General features: G+C 40.1%; 1 protein-coding gene across 1 annotated transcript; it reads right to left on the reverse strand.

The window, feature by feature from the left end:
• Window positions 1–21,042: 21,042 nt before the first annotated feature.
• Window positions 21,043–21,677, reverse strand: LOC147635600 (putative eukaryotic translation initiation factor 5-2). Its single transcript, XM_086802290.1, has one exon. The coding sequence runs from the start codon at window positions 21,598–21,600 to the stop codon at window positions 21,043–21,045; it is 558 nt and encodes a 185-aa protein (XP_086658416.1). The 5' UTR covers window positions 21,601–21,677.
• Between the last annotated feature and the right edge of the window lie 507 nt (window positions 21,678–22,184).

Consider the following 22,184-nt stretch of genomic DNA (forward strand, 5'->3'; position numbering starts at 1 on the left):
CACAAGGAAAGTGTGGGTATACTTCATGAAGGAGAAGAGTGAGGTGTTCACTCACTTTCAGAATTTCAGAGTTATGGTTGAAAAGCAAACATGAAAATATGTAAAGTGCCTAAGGTCAGATGGAGGGGGAGAGTACTTCTCCAATGAGTTCTCTGAATTTTTGAAAAAGAATAGTATTCGGAGACAGTTCACATGTAGATACACTCCGCAGCAAAATGGAGTTGCTGAGTGGAAAAACAGGCACATTGCTGAGATTGCGCGAGCATTGATGGAAGAGAAGAATATGCCACATAGCTATTGGGCTGAGGCTGTTTCTACAACAGTTTACATCATGAACAGGACTCCAATTGCAGCCATACATGATGTAACTCCAGAGGAGAGGTTTACTGGCAGAAAACCTGATTTGTCTCATCTGAAAGTTTTTGGATGCATTGCATATGTGCATGTGCTAGATGAGCTGAGAACTAAGCTGGATCCGAAAGCTGAAAAATGTGTGTTTATTGGATATTCCCTTGAGCAAAAGGGATACAGGTGTTATAACCCTGCTACACATGAGTTGAGGGTAAGCAGGGATGTTGTTTTTGATGAGATGAGCACCTGGTATGCTGCTGGAAAAGAAGCTATTGGGGCTGATGTGAGTGTAAGTGTGGTTGCACAGAATGCAAGTCAGTAATCACAGTCTTGGTTTGACAAGATTTCTGAATATCTTGTCACTATTGGCTTTCATGTAGCCAATGTAGATTTCTCGCTATATGTGAGACGCGGTGATAGAGGGGTTGTGCTTGTTGTCATCTATGTAGATGACTTGATCATTACGGGGACCATGATGCAGAGATCTTTGATGTAAAGATCTTGCTTAGACAGAAGTTTGAGATGAAGGATCTGGGGGAGCTCAGATATTTCTTGGGCATTGAGGTAATTAGGTCACCACATGGTAATGGATTACTGCAGAGACAGTATGGCTTGGACATGTTGGCCAAGTATGGTATGACAGGCTGTAAGCCTATCTCAGTGCCATTGGATCAAAATGGCAAGTTGAGTGTAGATTCAGGAGAGATTTTGGAGGACCCTACTATGTATAAGCGTATAATAGGAAGCTTGATTTATATGACGATCACCAGACCAGATTTGAGCTATGCTGTTGGGTTGGTGAGTCAGTTTATGCAGGCTCCACGAAAACCGCATTTGGATGCATTGAGACGCATACTGAGGTATGTGAGATCTACTTTGCATTATGGACTATTCTATGAGACTGAGACAGAGATATGTGTACATGGACACACAGATGCTGATTGGGCTGGTAGTATCTCAGATAAGAGATCTACTAGTTGATTCATGTTTCTTTGGGGAGTGCTACTGTGACTTGGAGCAGCAAGAAGCAGCCTACGGTTGCTCTATCCAGTACAGAGGCCGAGTACAGAGGAGATCTACTAGTTGATTCATGTTTCTTTGGGGAGTGCTACTGTGACTTGGAGCAGCAAGAAGCAGCCTACGGTTGCTCTATCCAGTACAGAGGCCGAGTACAGAGGAGCTGCTATAGCAGCATGTGAGATAGCTTGGTTGAGAAAGCTACTTGCAGATTTGGATCTATCAGTGGATAGACAAGTTGTCATTTTCTGTGACAACATTAGCAGTATACAGTTGGCCAATAACCCAGTTTTTCATGCTCGTACGAAGCATATAGAGGTCCACTACCATTTTGTCAGAGAGAAGGTCTTGGCAGGAGATCTTGACCTTGTTTATGTCAGCATAGAGGATCAGGTAGCTGACATCTTCACCAAAGCATTGGGTACAGAGAAGCTCTGCAGATTCAGGGCTTTGCTTGGTGTACATGAGATGGAGTTGAGCTAGAGGGAGTGTTGAGATATCGAGCTCATCTAGTGAGGCGGTGGACACTGATGACCCGCCTGGGGGATAGGCCCCGCACTTACACCACTGGCATGGTTGGTGAGATCTTGGGTGATATGTGGCCAGTGGGATGATAGGCTATGTGACAGCCATTCTAGAGACTGGTATAGTTATAGCGCCAGCTCATTTAGTCGGGTTCACACTATAGAGAACCCTAGTATGTATTGGTTGAGTACCTTTCATATTTTGTGTACTCTTATCTTTGTATATGGTGTGTTGAGTGTTGAGTGAAGAAGAAGAAGATTTTCAGCCTCTCACCTTGTGTATTCTCTATTAGGGTTTTGTTAGTGTGTGTGTGCTTGCAAGAGCTCAAGCTCTCTTTCCCCCTGCATCTTTTCAGCTAATTGGTCCATCTCAAGATCCATATGTCCCATTTCAAGATCAACAAAAAGATCTATCCCACTTCTAGTGGACTCATCATCATCATTATGCTCAGATTCAATTCCGTCCTCATCATTATCTTAGATAGGGACACCTTCATCTTAATTAGTTGGTGGTATCTTGTATTCTTCATCTTGTACTTGACCCTCTGCATGTTCATTTTTGACTGCCACTTCATCCGTGAGCTCTTCAAGGTCTCTATCTTGAAAAACAATGTTTGAACGAGGAGAAACTTGTATAACATAAATCCATTTCTTGTCATTTATATCCACATGAAACACAACCTTGTAAGAAGAAGCACATCAACATGCATAAAATTGTCATTGATATCATAAAAACTTATAGAATTTACTTGTTCACAATAGTGAGGTAGCACAAACGTATCTCTCTCTATTTGCCAAACGTTTGTGGAATCGATTGCCATAAATCCATTTGGATACCTTTTCATGGTTGGTTGAGAGCCTCCACACACCACATCCTTGAACCACTTCACATCCAATATAAAAATTTAGAATGTCCCCAATCCAACCTTTAGGATGCTTTGAATAATGCCACAATAATCAAGCATTTAACCACTCTCTCGCTCAAAATTTGCCCCATAACTCTAAAATCTTGGGTACTTCTCTTTGTATCTATACATTGACTCTAGAAATGCCTTCCTTCAGACCACATAGCATTGTATATCCTATACTACCACCAACACCAAATGAAACATATTTATGATCATAAGGTTCTACTTGAATAAAAAGAGTGAAAGTAGAGACACACCTACATGAGGCTCGCATCCTCTTCTTCTTCTATCACCATCTTTTGATGTTCTTTGGCCTTTTCCATTTCTTCATAAAGCCAATCAATGCTACAATCTTTTGGAACTGACACAAGCTTTGGAGGAAATGGCAAGCCTCTTGAATGCATCCTAAATGCTCTTCTCTCCTCATATTGGTTTCTCATTCACTTGCCAAACGATCAACATCAATATCCATTTGATCAATTTGTAAGGCTACGATTAAATTTATTCCACTATCGATATTCTGTACTCCATTGATAATGGTATCGATGTCCTGATCATCCTCATCAACATCACCATCATCCTCAATGGTAGGGTCATTCTCATGATCATGAGAAATGGCACGCTCATCCTCATTATCATGATCATCTCTTATTTCTTGATCATCGATCACAACATCTTCATTGGCATGTTCGACATCATTTTCATTGCGGCTTGTTACATCCTCCATATGCTCCATATCAGTGAATGTATTATACATCACTTTGGAACGTGGTGCAATAGGGATGACGTACCACCATTTAATGTCATGCACCATTGGTAGATAGATAACCTACTCAAATACACATACTGCAGTAATTAATCAGCATATCAAAAGTCAAGGGGTACGCGAGCTTAGATATATATGTACATGAAACACATTAGTAAAAAAATGCGTACCTGCTCACATTGTTGTGGCAATACGAGCCTATCTTTCTTTGTTTGCCAAAACTTTGTAGAGTCAATAGTTACATAGCCACTTGCATGGTGTTTTATCGTTGCATTAGGCCCTTTTTCCACCACGTTCGTTTGCCATTTGACATCCAAAACATACACAAAGAAGCGACGAAAGTCAAGCCTAAATATGTCTTGGATTGTGCCACAATAATCATCCATTTTTCCATTAGCTCCCTCAAAGATACTAATGACACCGCAATCTTGTGTATTCCTCTTTTCATCAATTCTTTGTGTTCGAAAATGCTTGCCTTCACACCATATAGCATTGAACATAGGGCACTGGACCAAAATAGAAGCAATATTTGTGTAAGAAATTGGAGAGACGGAAAAACTCTCTCACTTGTAGCAAGAGTAGTATGATCCACACTTAGCTCAATCCAATGGGATTTGCATCCCTTTCGGAGCTAGGGATTCAACCCGTACCGGTGCACAAAAGCTTATCCATTTGATGGAGAGAATGCTAGGAATACTACTACTATTGACATAGACTTAACACACACACAAGCTCAATCTTGCTATTGCTCACTCAACTCCACATTCCACTCATCCATACATCCAAACAAGAAGAAATCTTAGCTATTGCTTACACAAGATCAAAGAATTCTTCATTCTCAAATACTCATTTTCCTAGCATGCACACAATCCTTGAAGCTATCAATAAGAAACATGCACACTAGAGAATTGACATGAGAAGAGAGACAAATATCAACTCATTGCATTGAATTAACAAAAGAATAGAACTTACAACAATGTAGATGGGGAGAGAGAAGAGCTTGCACCTCTATGGAAGAAGAGGGAGAGCTAGTCTCAAGAGAGCTCAAACATGAGTTTTCCCAATGTGTCCATAAGCTCTCAAATGAGCCACTTTTTATACAAAAACTCTAAAACTCCCAAAAGTTCCCATGTGGGATTATTGTCAAACCCACTCCCACACTCATCCACAACTTGGAACTCTTTTCAAGAGCCCTAAGTGTCTTTTTTGTTGCATCCTTGTATTGATGCAACACTCCCCCCTTCCTATTTTGCGCACGTCCTCGAGCGCGGTAGTAGCAAGAGCTGCAACAAAAAAACAATGGATACAAGTAAAGTCTCTTATTGAAAAAAAGAAAAGAAAAGAAAAACCAGCAATGATAATTTCACACGTGAGCATACAAGTGCAAGGCTGATTAAAGTTTTAATGAGTACTAAAATAGGTGAGTAAAGACTAGTCAAAGTGAGACTTAAGTGGTAGATAATGCTATGCAAAGGCAAGTGTGCTTTGTACACCGTCGGTTATGACCGCAGTCTCAATGTCCTACAAGTATTTAAGTTATTCCTAACATCATTTGTTTTGGAGCTTCAAGAGCAGATTTGGATTGTGGGTTGGGTAAGGTAGAAACATTACCCCTTTGACACGATAAAGCTCGTGGTGTAGCAGATCCCAAGATGCAATCAGAATCAATTTGCAACTTGTATTGTCTATTCTTCCAATCTAATGAGCAATTGGTAGCACTTAACCACGATCTACCGAGAACAACCTCTACTACTGCCTTGGACTTACGTGCCACATAAAAGGGCACTGACATCTGGTGATCCTGAATGGTCATCATAATGACACATTTTCCCTCTATAGGGTTATCTTCTCCTGAGAAGCTTCGTAGGTCCACAGGAATTTGCACAAGTGGTGGTTGACCCAAGGCTATCCAGGTGTCAAACGAGAGAACATTATAATGTGCACCAGAGTCAATTAAGGCAGAGACAAAGTAGGTAGTCTCATGAAGATGAAGGCACACTTGAATATTGAATGGATCGACATATGGCTCATCAGTAGCCAACTATATGGCTAACATAGAAGCTTTGCGATGCTCCTTGGCTTTTGCAACTCTAGCTTTAGCCTCCTCTTGAGCCTGACGTTTAAGTAGGTCAAGTGCTTCTTTCCATGTTTGTGCAGCATGCATCTGTTGAAGCATGGCTTCAGTTAATGGTTCATTGTATTTCTTGAGACGACTTCCATTAATGAAGTTAGGCATTTGCTCACCTTCTAATGTCTCTAAACGCACTGCACCACTTGGGGTAAGCTCATTAATCACAAACGGTCCTAAGCCACGTTTTTTGAGCTTTCTCTTATGTTTCTTAAGTGTGTACAAGAGCACCAGGTCTCCTTTTTTGAATCGGCCAGTTGTTACATTTCTATCATACCATTGCTTTTGTCTCCTCTTCTCGGCATACATCCCCATTACCGCCAATAAGCGGGTCTCATCAAGCTTTTCCAATTCGTCAACGCGTTGTGAAAGCTCATGACCAGTCCAATCCAATTGTTTAGCTACTCGTAGAGTAGGTACAAGAAATTCAATGGGAAGAATTGCATCTAGCCCAAAAGCAAGTTCAAATGGGGTTGTGCCCACAGATGTTTTATAGGCTGTCCTATATGCCCAGAGAACTGAGTGCAACTTTTGCTCCCAATCAGTCCTATGTCCCTCAACAATCTTTGTGAGTGCTGTGCAGAGAATCTTGTTAGTACTCTCGGCTTGTCCATTGGTATGCAAAAATTTAAATAAGGAACAATGGATTCAAAAAAATAAAAATTATTTTTTTTGAATTTAATTGTTTTTCCTCTTTTTTTAAAAATAAAATTTTTTACTATTCTTTTTTTTCTTTCTTTTTTTTTAATTTCTTTTTTTCTAAATTTAATTGTTTTTTCTTTCTCTTTTTTTTTAAAAAAATATTATTTTTTTGTTTTTTATTTAAAAATATAAAAAAATATGAAAAATTAATAAAAATAAAAAAATAAAAAAAATGGAAAATACCACCTACCTTATCCGCCACCGCTTTGCCGGATTTCTCGCCTGTGCGCACGTGCCTCCTTGCGGCGCCTTCTGCCAGCCGTCTGCTCCCATTGCTGCAGACACCTCACACCTCCTTGCTGCTACCCGCCTTCTTCTGTCGTCTTCTAGCTACGCCTAATACTCCATCGCCTTCTGCCGGCGCCTCTTTGTATTAGCCGGCTGCTGCTCACCTCAACTGGCCGCCTTAACGCCTTCGCTCGGCCACCCTAACACCGGCCGCCCACAGCTGCACGTTCTGCAATGCTGTTTGCTCCTTCTCTTTTGCTTCCTCCAGCCGCCGTCTGCTGCAGGCTGCGCCCGCCTATGCCAATGCCGCCGTCTCACGCCTCTGCTGTCGGCTGCAGGCGCTATGCCAACGCCGCCGTCTCATGCCTCTGCTGTCGACTTTGCCTACTCCTCTGCTCCCGCCTATGCCAACGCCGCCGTCTCACGCCTCTACTGTCGACGCCACCAACTGCGCTCGACGCAGGCTGCTGCCACGTCAGACGATGCCCTTCACTTCACTTCTGCAGGTTGCCACCACGTCAACGTATAAGAGAAAATATATATATATTTATATATATATATTCTTTTTTTTTTAAGCCGCCTCTGCTCTCCTTTCAGCCGGCTTCTGCTGTTGCAGGCTGCGCCCACTGCAGCTCCACACCGGCCGTCGGCTTCCACCTTCTTTTGTGTGTTTTCTTTATATATATATATAAAACAAAAAAATAAAAAACGAAATTTCAACCTCTTCTCTCTTCCTTTCACCCTTCTCTTTCCCTCTCTCCTCTCATCCTTAAGCGGACTTCATGCTTGGGAGTCTATGGGGCTTGCATAAGCTATGGAAGAGCTTAGCAACGCACCTCTTTTCTTTTTATTTATTTATACTAATTACATGTTAACGAAGAGCATGAAAGCATTAAATGGCAAAAAACAATGAATGTAAGCATACTGACGGTACATGAAAAGCAATAAAACATAAAAAACAATGCGGGAGAAACCTCAACCTTCAATGGTTTTTTTTTTCTTATCCTAACCATATCCACTCACACCGAGATCACACACCCAAACTTAACCTAATCACTCAATGGTTTTGCAACCAAAAGAGGAAATAGTGGTGGTTTCCACACACTCTCAACCGGATTTGAGTCTTCTCCCCGGCAGCGGCGCCAATGGAAAGACAGAAAAACTCTCTCACTTGTAGCAAGAGTAGTATGATCCACACTTAGCTCAATCCAATGGGATTTGCATCCCTTTCGGAGCTAGAAATTCAACCCGTACCTGTGCACAAAAGCTTATCCATTTGATGGAGAGAATGCTAGGAATACTACTACTATTGACATAGACTTAACACACACACAAGCTCAATCTTGCTATTGCTCACTCAACTCCACATTCCACTCATCCATACATCCAAACAAGAAGAAAGCTTAGCTATTGCTTACACAAGATCAAAGCATTCTTCATTCTCAAATACTCATTTCCCTAGCATGCACACAATCCTTGAAGCTATCAATAAGAAACATGCACACTAGAGAATTGACATGAGAAGAGAGACAAATATCAACTCATTGCATTGAATTAACAAAAGAATAGAACTTACAACAATGTAGATGGGGAGAGAGAAGAGCTTGCACCTCTATGGAAGAAGAGGGAGAGCTAGTCTCAAGAGAGCTCAAACATGAGTTTTCCCAATGTGTCCATAAGCTCTCAAATGAGCCACTTTTTATACAAAAACTCTAAAACTCCCAAAAGTTCCCATGTGGGATTATTGTCAAACCCACTCCCACACTCATCCACAACTTGGAACTCTTTTCAAGAGCCCTAAGTGTCTTTTTTGTTGCATCCTTGTATTGATCTTCATTCGTCATGCAACAGCAATGTGAATAAATATTAAAAGCAAATCACTTACAACTAATGCAAACCATTAGTTCTATGTACCTTTAACATGCATCCTTGTGCATACTCCCATTCTTCCGCCGTGATATGCAGCCCCTCGTCGCTCTCTGCTCTCTCCATTTCCTCATGTAACCAACATTAGGAACTCAATGGAGTCTTTTTGGGCCCTTTAATTTGCCATGAGATTATGGAAACGTTTAACTTTTTGACAAATAGGAGCCCGCCATGTAAGCAAAAACCAATGGTTTGTAAGAGAGGTGTAAGAGTGATCAAAGGGTGCACTTTTTCCCCCAAAAAGGGGAGGGGGCAATTTTACAATTTTCGGACCTCCATAACTTCTACATACAAGCTCCGATTTGAGCGGAGATTACAGATCCGTGATCTACGCATCAAGAGCTTTCCATAGATATGCTACATGATATGGTTTTATCTGCTAGATTTTAAATTTCATTTTCCCCCCAAAATTCAAATTCGAATAAAGTAGCCGTTTTGAGGCTTCAAATTAGAAAACGTTTCTTCTTAAGAAAAAAGGTTTGACTCCCTTAAACTGCCAAATAAAAGGGCCCAAGAAGACTCCATTGAGTTCCTAATGTCAACATGGATATCATTCAGAAGTTTTTCTAGATGCTTAGGGTACGCCTTACGAGAGCCATGTTGCCTCCGAAAGAGAGCTCTTTCTGCTTGCCTTTTTGTCTTTGCATCCTCATATCTTGTAACCCATCTGCTCAACACATCACTATTAAGGATGCAAGTGAAATTGAGATCATCAATCAATGTTCTATCAATTACTTTACTCTGTCCTTTTCCTTGAGGCACAATAGAGGTCATTCTCAAGTCCTCTTCAAAATTTAATTTCAACGTACAAGACTTGGAAAACACTTACTTGGAGCATCTTGTGCCAATCATGGGACTTCAACCCATATAGTTTCTCAACGTCTCTTTTCTTAGTGGTTGTAAAGGCTCCCTTCAATGATCTCATGCATCCAGTGGGAGTACGTAAAGTGGTGATGGCCTGCTTTACCTGCTTCTCCTCTTTCTTTGATATAATCCATGGTGCAGGCGGAAGACGAACGTGCCTCGCCAAGCTTGACGCATACGTCCTGCGACCCGCAAGTCCTCACGTACGCTAACATTGTCTCGTTTACCAATAATATGTTCCCAAATACCAGATCCCACATTCTTGAAGATGTGGGATCATGGTTGATCTTAAGATACTAGATCCCACATTCTTGAAGATGTGCATGGGATCAAGAAGATGGTTGATCTTAAGATGGGTCCAATATGGTAGCCGAAAAAAAATGGAGTACCTGCACAAGGGATTGCTCTATGTGACCTTTAATTCAATTAGAGACTACACAAAACAAGATTGAAAAACATTACTATACCTGTTCATGCCATCTGGAGGAAGAATATTTGTAGACTCCCAAATACACTTCCAATCTTTTGCACGAAGTGTTTGTGGAGGAATGTTACTCTTACTAGCAACATATTTAGGATGATCTGAGGGGAGAAATCGATGATGATTATCGAATATGGTCTTACACAAACCGTTAGCATACTCATGTACTAATGAAGGGCCACAAACAGGACATGCATGTTTACCCGATGTTTTCAAACCTGTTAAAATATAAATAAAAGTTAGAATAATAAAGTCAATATTTATAATTAATATAGCCAATAGTATTAGAGTAGGGAGGTAATTAGAATTCTTACCAAAACAATCGCTGTATCCTAGAAAGTCATGCATTGTCCACATCAACATTGCTTTTAAGTCAAAGTGTTGAGAGGAGGGAGGCCTACTAATGTCCACCACCGCAACACCTCTCCATAGCTCCTCCAACTCATCAATCAACAGTTCGAGATAAACATCCATATGCTTGACTTTATGTTTCCCTGGAATTAGAAGGGATAACATAAGATGTCCCTTCTTGATCGCCATTGATGGTGGAAGGTTGTAATTCACCAACACAACTGGCCACACGCTGTATGCGGTACTTTTGAAACCAAATGGATTCACTCCATCCATACCTAGGCCAAGTCTCAAGTTTTTGGGCTCTGTTTTAAAGCTGGGCCACTCATCTTCAATATGCTTCCAAGCAGGAGTGTCTGCGGGAATTCTCCACATGCCATCATCTGATCGATGTGAGGAATGCCATGACATGAGCTCTGCTATGGATTTACACTTGAACATGTGTTTGATGGGAGGAATTATAGGAAAGTGTCGCAAGACTTTACGAGGTACATCAAAACTCTTCACATCTGTTCTATACCTTGCTTCACCACAAGTGGAAAATGTGGAGCCTCCTTATGCATCCCACAAAAGAGAATGCAATCATTGACTCATGCATGTATGCAATCATAATCCAATTCTCCAAGAGATGTCACATAGCGCCTCGCTATGTCTCTTGAGGTGGGTAGTCTATTTTCTTTTCGAAGCATGTTTGATAATAGCCTGCATCCAATATCATCAATTAGTCCTAAATCTTAAACCTTAAACCACTAATTCAAATTTGCAAGTTAGAATGCTTACTTCAATAATGCGTCAAGACTTGCATTGCTCCATCCATAAACTGTTTGTATATTGAGTAGTTCAAGTGAAGCACGTAAAATAGAGAATGTGCACCCTTCAAAAACCGGTGTCGATGAAACCTTGTAAAGATACTCTTGTTCCATATCATCGTCGTCCATACCTTTGGGATCATCCTTAAAAAGATTCCGCACCATATCATCAAACACTTCCTCTTCCACAACTTCGTGGGGTGCAGGGCTATTGTCATCCCTTTCCCACTCATGTCTGACAATAGATCCCGAAGCTCCAGCATCATCTCGTCGACGCTTTGCGTGCTCTCGCCGCGCGTAGGGCACCATGTTAGGGTGTGGTACTGCATCCTGTAGCTGCTTCAATTAGAGTTTATATATTATAACTCCATTAATTTAATTTGGATACCATGAGTCATTTGAAATATACCATCAATTTACATCTACTCACCTCTAAACCTGTTTGATTCCATTCTCCATACATGGAGATGTGATTTAAGGTAATTCGACGTGCTCGTACAATGCATCCTTGACATCGATTACACAAACATTTGATCCGTTGTCCCAACCACACATCGCGATTACGATGACGCATTGTCTCATCTTCCCCAGAACTGCTTAAGGAGGTTGATGATATCCTATGTGTAAACCAGAAAACACAAAATCATGCCGATGTTTTTAATGAAAGAGAAAAAAATGCATGTATAAACACGGCTATTTCCCAAATATTGCGTGTATTAACGCGGCTATTTTCTAAAAATCGCGTATATAAACGCGGATACTTCCTGAAAATCGCGTGTATACACGTGGCTAATTTACTATACACGTAAAAATACACGCGTTTCTACACGCGACGAACTGTTTAAACTAAAAATAGCCCGCCTTCCCCAAATAAATATTTTGAACTAACATATCTGCCCTCTTTCGTTTTCGCCTCTTCCAACAGACACTAATAACGCAAGGAGGGAGCAGAGAAGGAGCGCACACGGGTGAAGGAAACCGACCAAGAAAGAAGACTCACATTTTCAGAGGTGAGTCAGTTTGTCCTTTGCCTTGTCTCCTTCCTCAGATTTGTTTATGCTATTTTGTCTTTGCTTTTTGGGTTTGTCTTCGTCCTTTCGCTTCTGTGGTTGCGATTTTCGGTGAACGATTCTGACAGGGGCGACAATGGGTCTTTTATAAGGACACATTGTCGGAGATCGGTCGCTTTCGAAATTTTTTTTGAACAGGTCGTGTGAAAAAACGCTTGTATAAATGCGTGTATCCTGTCTGCACAAAGTGTTCACGCGGATATACACGCGTTTCTGGACGGGTGTATACACGCATTTCTGGCTAGGTGTATACACGCGTTTCTGGATGGGTGTATACACGAGACTATGTTTCTTGTTTCTATGGTTTGCAGGCTGATAGGTGACTTGAATGATGATATTTGTGTGTCAAGAGACAACCCATGATGTACATGAGGATTATTTTTACAGATTCTTTATGGATATTCCAGGTTCTTCATCTGATCCATTTGCATACAGCAATTGGCTGATGGAGATGCTAAATCATTTTGGGCGCCATCTTGGTCCAGTTGAGCTTACGGAGTACATGTATGCCCATCCCCCTCCTTCCATGCCTGGTGTCTATACCCCTACCACGACGAGTATCCAAGGCACTCCACTGCCGTCTATGCCTACGAGTCCGATGAGACGGCATGCAACTTCTCCTCTTCTACGCCCACCGAGGAGACATACCTCGTCCCCCAGACACACTCATGCACACCCTCCCAAGAACCATCACGTCAGGGATCACAGCCACCAACACGTACTCCCTCAGAGCCACCATCACGTCAGGGCTCACAACCACCGTCACGTAGATAATCCCCCAGTCTCGTGACTCCACCCGCAGCAGTAGGAAGAGTGGCGATAGGATGTGAATGGATATGATAAGATGTAAGGTGGTAGGGCACGCGGTGAGAGAGGAGATAGAGGAAGAAGAGTTAGAGGAGACAGTTCAGAAGAGGAGGAGATGAGAGAGGTGGAGGGAGTGATCTGCTATGATTTGACGGATAGGGGCGGGATAGTGATGGATGCGAGGGGGAGGGAGGTAATGGAGTACATGCATGGGGTAGTATCAAACTTGTATAGAGATTGTTTTATTAAACTTAAAGATCAAAATAGCCGATTAGTTGGGGTGGTGATAGAGGCTGTACATAGTCGGTACCCCAATCCCCCACATGCTACATTCTCGGATGTATGGGGAAGGACGCGAATAAGGGAGATCTTAAGTAATAAAAGATCTCACCTTAAAAAACTCGCGTACGATGACCGGCTAAATGTAGCTGCGGGTGGCTATCCTACCGAGAAACCTGCCCCACTGCGCACAAACGCGAGTGGAAGGAGGCAAAGAAACGAGCAGAGGGTGGCATGAAGAGCAGGCAGCATGTGGAGGCATGACGGATCCAGATGGAGACCATTGGATCTTCGCATTTTGGATCTGGCGGCGTCGAGTCATGGGAGGCAGAATTCGTAAGTATCTTGCCACTTTATTTGATTGTTTACTTAATTCATTGATTCTATGATTGTTTTAATCTTATAAATTATGTTTATTATGATACAGTGAGACGGGTTACGGGGAGGAAGCCCACAACCCACGATACTACATATGCTTACCGGCATAGCAGACATGACACGTGGGCCATCTTCAGAGCCGAGGGACCTATTTACGGACGCGCAGTTTGAGATGGCCATGAGACCATACGGTTGATAGGTTCTTGAAAACTCTAAACGAATGATTTTGGTTTATTGAATTGCATATATATATACTTATATACTATATATTACTTGAACAGGCACAAGCTGCTGATGATCCGACCGCCGCCACTGCAGAGGGTGGACGTGAGCACTACTCATCGGACATTCCGACCGATGTGAGCTCATCTGAGCATGGAGGGAGCACCAAGTCATCATCTGGGTCTGAGTAGTACTCAGACTTATAGTATCACATTCCATATTGAGGATGTGGTTGTATATATTTTTTTGTAAACTGAAGCCATGGGCTACTTCGACATATGGACTCCCTTGTATATATGTGTGAAATTTTGATAGTAATATTGAATCGTGAATCGATAGTATTGCATTCATGTCTGTCTTGAATCGTAATATGGACTCCCTTGTATATATGTTTGAAATTTTGATAGTAATATTGAATCGTGAATCGATAGTATTGCATTCATGTCTGTCTTGAATCGTGTATTGACAATGTATGCATTCATGTCGTTCTTGTCTTAATCTTTCTCATGGATATGTTCTTTGTGGATGGTCCAATGCACCAAAAAAAAAATCCAGAGAGTGTTATTGGGTGCTGGAATGCTGGAACAGCATTCACGTACCAAATAGCACTCTCTGGATTTTTTTTTGCTCTCTGTTCGTGTGTATAAACGGGTCAAAACTGCAAACAGTCTCGTATATATACGCGGATAATCTGTAAAATACGCATGTATAAACGTGTCAAATCTGAGAAATACGCGTATATAGGTGCATCTAAATTCACAAAACGCGTGTATAGACACTTGTATCAGCACGTCTAAATGTAGCTGGAACTGATAGAATGTGTGTATACTCCCGTGTATCAGTGCGTCTGAACAGTCCTATACATGTGCTTTTACACGCATGTCTGTGGCCGCGATGATACACGCGTTGATACACGGGTCCGCTACTTTTTTTCACAAGTCATTTTTAGCGGCTAGGAGCACGGGTATAAGCCCGATCCCTTGTGGTGGAACATCTATCAAGCATGCACAACACCACACACTGATCATACTTCATCTATTAAGTGTACCACAAGATGTAATTAACTAGTGAGGATAGTTCTTGGGAGCTTTTCCTTTATCATGCACACTTTCTCCATAACCATTACTAGATCTGCATTAATAGTGGATGGATGGGTCTCCTTTTGGAGTTGGGTCCATTTAATTAGAATGTATCTTACAAACTAATGTAATAATAAAATAAAACCATGTTAGAATTTTACTTTTCATAACTCACCACTACTCCCATTTTATAGATAGCCTCACATAGTTTTTGATCTACTTACCTATAACTTACCTATATGGGAAGAATGAACTATGTAACACAAAAAATTCAAATCAATGTTATGTAATATGGAAGACAAGTATGAAGCTTATATAAGTAAATTGAATATATCTAAAACATCTTATGCCAATCACATTTTTTTAGACGATACAATTAAGGTACTCCTTTCTTCTTTTCTTTGTGAATGGAGCTCTCCCTTTAAAGAACACATGATGGGGTATGAATGGATGAAATTTGATCCTTCACTCTCTTCTCCTCATTCTTTGTCAAGATCCAAGGTGTTTAAGGTAAAACTACCTTCCCATTCTCTTAAAGTATTGGCCAAGTGGTGGAGAGGCATTCAATCAATCTTAGGTCCTCCCAAACCTCTAAAGAATCTCTCTTGCCAATTATGTGGTTCTAAATTCAATACTACATTTTCTTATGATGTGCATTGGATCTAGACAATGATTGATTCTTAGCTTTGTATAATATGGGAGAGGAAAGAAGATTGAGTACCATGGCATTTCTGTTAGTGGCATATGGGACCATCCTCTCCACAATACTTCCAATCTCCTACTCTTAGAGAATGTGGGGGCACTCCATTTGTAGATGGAAAACATTTCTCATTATCAAATGGGAAAAAGCAATGATGGTCTTCACACATGACCTTCTTGAGAGGCATAGGCCATGATGCAACAAGCAACGATCCACAAATTGAACAAACATTATGACCAAATGTTTTGAGTCCTAATTATGTACAATGCACAAATAATTTATATTTAGAGCTAACTCATATTTGATAATTCAACTCATAGGAAGGTGATTGAGTATATAAAACATACTCGAGCACTCTCCATACCATTGGAAGTCATGTATTGTCCACAATAAAATTGCCTTCACCTCCCTACTAAGTTGTGTAAGTACTCGGGACACATCATGCACTTTGCTGCCATGCCATAGTTTCTCAAGGTCCTCGATCAAAGTTTCAAGGTACACATCCATGTTCTTGACCTTGTTCTTGTTGGTGGGTGTACCAGAAGAGCTAGCATCACATGATCCTTCTTTATTGACTTCTGAGGAGAGAGATTGTAGTTCACTACTATCACTGACCATGTGGTCCACGATATTGATTTGAGATAAAATGGATTGAATCCATCCATACACAATGCAAGCTATAAAGTGATGTCACTTGTCGTTATCTTTTGAGCACTCCTCTTTTATATGGTACCATGCTAGTGAATCCATAGGGACCCTCATCGCTCGTGACATTGCTGGAACAATTGTGTGCATGCCATGTCATGAGTTCCATAATAGACTTGCACCAGAACATGTGTTGAATGCGGGGTATGATAGGAAAATGCCTCAAAAATGTTTGAGGAAGCATCATACCTTGCAAACCAATTTGGTAACGAGACTCTCCACATTTCGGACATTGAGTTGCATCTTTGTGAGCACCCTGAAATAGCATACAATCATTGACACATATATGTACACGTTCATATTCCATGTCAAGCACCATCAATACTCTCCTAGCATGCACCCTTTTGGAATCTTGTTATTAGAAGGAAGCATCTTTTTCATTAGCCTACAAAGGGTTTAAGAGATTTTTAAATATTATTTATAAAGGGTATGGTAGTCAAATTTGTAAATTTCTAACCACAAAAACTAAGGACTCATTGAAAGAGGCTTGTAACATTAGAATTTCTCTAAACATACACGGTTTGCAAGTTTAGAAACTCCAAGGTTGCACGAAGGGTGGAGTATTCACACCCCTTGTATATTGGAGTGCAAGCAGCTTGTCGCACAATTGATCTTTGTCAAGTGTGGTTTCAGGCTTCTTCTTTTATTCTTTCTCACACAAGTAATCAATCATCTCTTCCATCATGTGCCATTGATGGAGGTAGTTCTTCCTAATGTTGAGCATGCAAGATCACCCCAATTGTATCATGAAGGTCTCTAAAGCCTCTACGTAGTTGTCCACTCATCATAGAGTAATGAGGCATAGACTCTCTCATTCTACAATGTGTATCCTCCTCTCATTCTACAATGTGTATCCTCCTCTTCCTCATCATAAGAAACATGGAATATCTTATGAATACATAAATCATGTGCATAAGGACATCCGATAGTGAATATATACACTTGCCAAACTCTCTGAACGCCATACATCTTCGAATCATCCGTAATCAAGCATATGCTTTATTGTGATTCAAAATGCACAATTTTCCCTTGCATCTCTCACATGGATATGGAACCTTTTGAAATAACCACTCATGCTGACTTCGCATGGGTGCCATATCATCATCAAAAGAAGATGGCATGGACAATCATCTATGCATGATGGGCACCTAGTTGTCAACATCTAAAATACAAAAGTGTATGAACACTCTATTCCACTTTATTAACAAAAATTGCATTAATGCATTAAGCTTAATGCATAATCCATTAATGCATTAAGCTTATGTATAATGGCTTATACTTAATGCTTAATACATAATGGCTTATGCTAAATATACTAATGAGTTAATGCATTAACATATTATGCATAATGCATTAAGCTTATGTGTAATGTGTTATGCATTAAGTTTATATATAATGCATTACGCATAATGCATTAAGCTTAAGTCATTATGGCTTAAACTTTACTCATTTTTTTATTTTTGTGGCTAGGTCAAGGTAATTTTCTCCAAACTCCCTCACCCGCAATACAAGCTTCTACTAAAAAGGATAAGAGGTAAGCCCTTGACTAAACTCTTTGTTATTTTTTATACCTTCAAGTGTCAAGGATTATTTCTTAAGTTGTTTTACACATGTAAAATTCTTAAGATTATGTATTATGCATTAAAACATTAATGCGTTATGGTATAAGCTTAATGCATGATGCAATACATAATGCATTATGAGCTACGCATAAACATGTGCATATATATCTCATAATGCATAAGCTTAATGCATTATGTACTTAGCATTGATTGTGTATTATGTATTATACATAATGCATTATGGATATGCTTAATGCATGGCACTTAATGCATTAATACATAATGTATTATATAGTAATGCATTAAGCATCATGCATATGCTTAATGCATTAATGCATAAGGTATTAAGCTTAATGCATACATGATCTATGCATATACATATGTATGAGCTATGTACGTATATGTTTATGCATAAAGCATACACATAACCCATAATGCATGAGCTTAATACATAAGTTTATGCAATATTGCTTTATGCATAATGCATTATGTATAAAGAAATATTGGATTAACTTATGTATTAAGCTTATGCATTTTGATCTATGTATGCATATGTTTATGTATAGAGTATACACATGCTCTATGTAAGCCATGTATACATCTGTGAGCTATGTATAATCTATGTGAGCTATGCAATGTTTTTATATATAAAGCTTTTTATGTAATGCATGCTCTATATGGGCTATGTTTTTATGTTTCTATGTAATGTTTTCATGTATATAGATGTGGGCCATCTTGGGGATTATCACAACAGACAAAGATCCGGTATATGGAGGAGCATCCTCTAGTACACCTTCTATACACTACAACAAAAGCAAGAAATAGTGGTGCTTATTTGTGCTGTTTTAGCAATGTTTTACATTACGCCACTATAGGCACTGCTAGGAATCATTTATATATAAGCACCACTATAAGCGACACCCAAAAACACTTATAGAAATGCTTTAAAACTAACTTTTTAAACCCTCGTAGCATCGCCCGTACCCCAAAATATTTCCTCCACTCTTTCCTTTGAAGGACTGCACCAGCTTCATCTACTCCATAAATCTACCTCCATCCCATGCATTTGTACTTCCTTCCTCTTCCTCTTCCTCTTCCTCTTTCCCTTTCTCCTTATTCTGTGGAAGAGAATAATACCTCCATCCCATGCATTTGTACTTCCTTCCTGTTCCTCTTCCTTCCTCTTCCTCTTCCTCTTCCTTCCTCTTCCTCTTCCTCTTTCCCTTTCACTACATGGCTATGCTGTGACCTAATGAAGGTATTATTCTCTTATGCTTAACACTAATGATTAACAGAGAACATAGTGAGATTAGGATTGAAGTTTAAAGTACTAACCTTCTTTTAGCTTCTTCCCCTTATGCTCTTTATGAGCATTAATATGTGTTGGTCTTTTCTATGTCTCTTATTTTTTGTAGTTAGAGTTCATTAAATGTGTTACTAATCACTTTTTTTAATTTTATATTTTGTAGGTCTTACACTAATCTTCTCCTGTAGCTTAACAATAAAGAGGTAAGCCCTCATTTTTTTTGTATTTGTTAATGCAATTTGTATGCTTATTTCACCCTTGGGTGTCGGGTTTAGGTTAAGCTTAGTGCATAAAGCTTAATGCATAGAGCTTAGAGCTTATGCATAGATCTTAAAGCATCAATAGAGCTCTATGCATAAGGTTTAAGTCATTCTTAAAGCTTATGCATGCTTTAAACTTAAGCCGAATCTAGGATTTTTGAGACTTATTGGTTGTTTCCCTTGTATGCTTGCTTCTCTTGTATGCTCTTTTGAATGCGTAACTAGTTTTATTAATAGTTTTTTATAAATAGAAACTTTGCTTATCTTTAATGCTCTTTTGTGGCTAGGTTTAGGGTTTCTTCTCCAAAGAAAATCAACCACGTACAAGCCCTTCTCACAAGAATAAGAGGTAAGCCTCTTCACCTTTCTCTCTTGTATGATTACTTGCTCTCTAAAATGCTTTAACTAGTTGTATTAATATTATTTTTTTAATATGCTTATCTTAATGCTTTTTGTGGCTAGGTATAGGATTTCTTCTCCAAACAAGATAAACCGCATACAAGCCCTTCTCACAAGCATAAGAGGTAAGCCTCTTGACCTTATTTTTGCACCTTTGGGTGTTGGGGATTATTTTTATTGCATATGTTTAGCCTCTAGGCCTTATGCATGCATGAGACCTTATGTATGAGGCTCTATGCAGGAGGTTTCTGCATGAAACTTATGTATGATGCTCTATGCATGAGCCCTATGTATTAAGCTCTATGCATAAAGTCCTTCTGCATGAGGCTTATGTACAAGCCTTATGTGTTAAGCTCTATGCATGAACTCTATGCATTAGGCTTCATGCATAAGACTCTATACATAAGCTCTATGCATATAAAGCTTCATGCATGAGACTCTATACATAATCTCTATGCATAAAGCTTAATGCATAAGGCTCTATTTATGAGGCTTCATGCATGATACTCTATGCATAAAGCTTAATGCATACAACTCTATACATGAGGCTTCAATAATTGAGACTCTATGCATGGACCTTATACATTAAGCTCTATGCTTGAGCTCTATGCGTGAGCTCTATGCATTAGAGTCCCGGGGCCTCCACCTTCCAAAAAAGTTTGTATCACGTGTGTTCAAAGGCATATTTTAAAACCCCTCTGTAGCCTAATTTCCCCTATTTTATGCATACCTCCTATTACTTTTGCAATATATTATTATAACCCTCCTGTACTTTTAAAATTTCCAGCTCATAGAATTTTTTCCCCCCTCTAGTAAATTTAAATTTAAAGATATCACGCCCCTTACAATTATTGAAAAAGGTGATCACAAGAATAATCGATAAGCCTTTGTCAACTTGCATATACTACTACATCTAGAAGGATGCCGTCATGTTGTACACATTCTCACCTTGACCTTATCTTTGAATTTGTGCATTCCAAGAGAAAACAAGGGAGATCCTTAAGAACATGTCCTTTCTAAATGCCTTGAAAGAAGGCCAGCATGCAGACTTAGTGAGATTATCAAGGTCTTCCTAGAAAGTAAGAATGCAAGTTTATTGAAACAAAGAATTGAATACTGATGTCGAGAGTGGAGAGTTGACGGGAGAGTAGGAGACGAGAGTCAACAATGTGTGGGTGTGAAGAATGGATAATGGGCACACCACAACCCATGAGTTTTATTCATGTGTTAGAGTTAGGGTGGAACCGGTTCATCTCCTCATCCACTGCCTCGCCTTCCTTCAGGCGTTCTTTTTCAGCTCTCCTCATCCCTTTCTTGTCATTTTTTTTCTTTTGCTTTGGAGAATTCTTCAGGATAAAGGTAGTCAGCTTGTCTCTCATGTCAACATCAGATACAAATCCACAAGCAGCACACTTCAACGTTATAAACTGACTTTTTGTGATGACTATCTCTGTCTCTGGGTTCCCACATCCATAACACTGGACATATTTCTTAATGAAATTTTCCAAAAGCCCTGCAAGTTTTGCTGTATCATGTGCTCCATTCACAATAGCAGTGCCAGCTTTCTCATCAAATTTTGACTGTGCACCAAGTTCACATCCAAAGTACTTAGTAGTGTAGGCTGGAGCCCTAGCCAAGGCCTTTGCAACATCGATCATGTTCACAAGATTGGTCTTGATTCCATTTCCTCTGCCTTCAATCTTAGTGATCAGCTTAGGCATTTTATACCTGTAGAAGGCATCATCACGGTTGCTGGCCCCGATGTTCTGAAGAGCCATTTCAAAAGGAGCACTGGCACTTATACAAACTCAAAAAGGCCCTTCGTCTGGTAAGAAGAGATGAATTTCTTGCCGTCCAGACCGGATGTGGAGCAAAGATGAGCTCTCTCCTGATGAAGCCATATCAGCAAATAGAACCAAGAAATAAAGTGTATGACTCCCTGCAAGCACTTAGAAGTGCTCAGCAAAGTATCTCCAAAGCGCGGAAACACTCCCAGATAAATAACACTTGCCTGCTCAATGTCTGTCAAGCATCCAAAGATGCTCCCACTGGCACAAAAGCTGTATGTACGAGCTCAAAAGCTCAACCAAAGAGTAAGAAGCAATGTCGAACTCTTTTCCAATCCCCGATGGTCAATACCTCAAAGCATGTACCCAAGACATAACCCGAATAGCATAGGCATAAGCATACATGAGTAAAATAGCTTCAGCCCACTGTATGTCAGCAGTGATTCACTGCTCAAAATTGAGTATTCTCAGTCCTAAATTAGGGCCAAAATGATGGCAAACCATTAACATAGCATCTCCATACATGTAGACATCATATGGGCATCAATATGCATCAAGTGATCAATCCCGGTAAG

The sequence above is a fragment of the Cibotium barometz genome, chromosome 9 (assembly GCF_041138505.1).
Source record: "Cibotium barometz isolate CiBa-2024 chromosome 9, ASM4113850v1, whole genome shotgun sequence".
Lineage (NCBI taxonomy): Eukaryota > Viridiplantae > Streptophyta > Polypodiopsida > Cyatheales > Cibotiaceae > Cibotium > Cibotium barometz.

Bases quoted from the DNA above. Each gene is read 5' to 3' on its own strand.
- LOC147635600 (XM_086802290.1), bottom strand. From the start codon at position 21,600: ATGGCTCTTCAGAACATCGGGGCCAGCAACCGTGATGATGCCTTCTAC.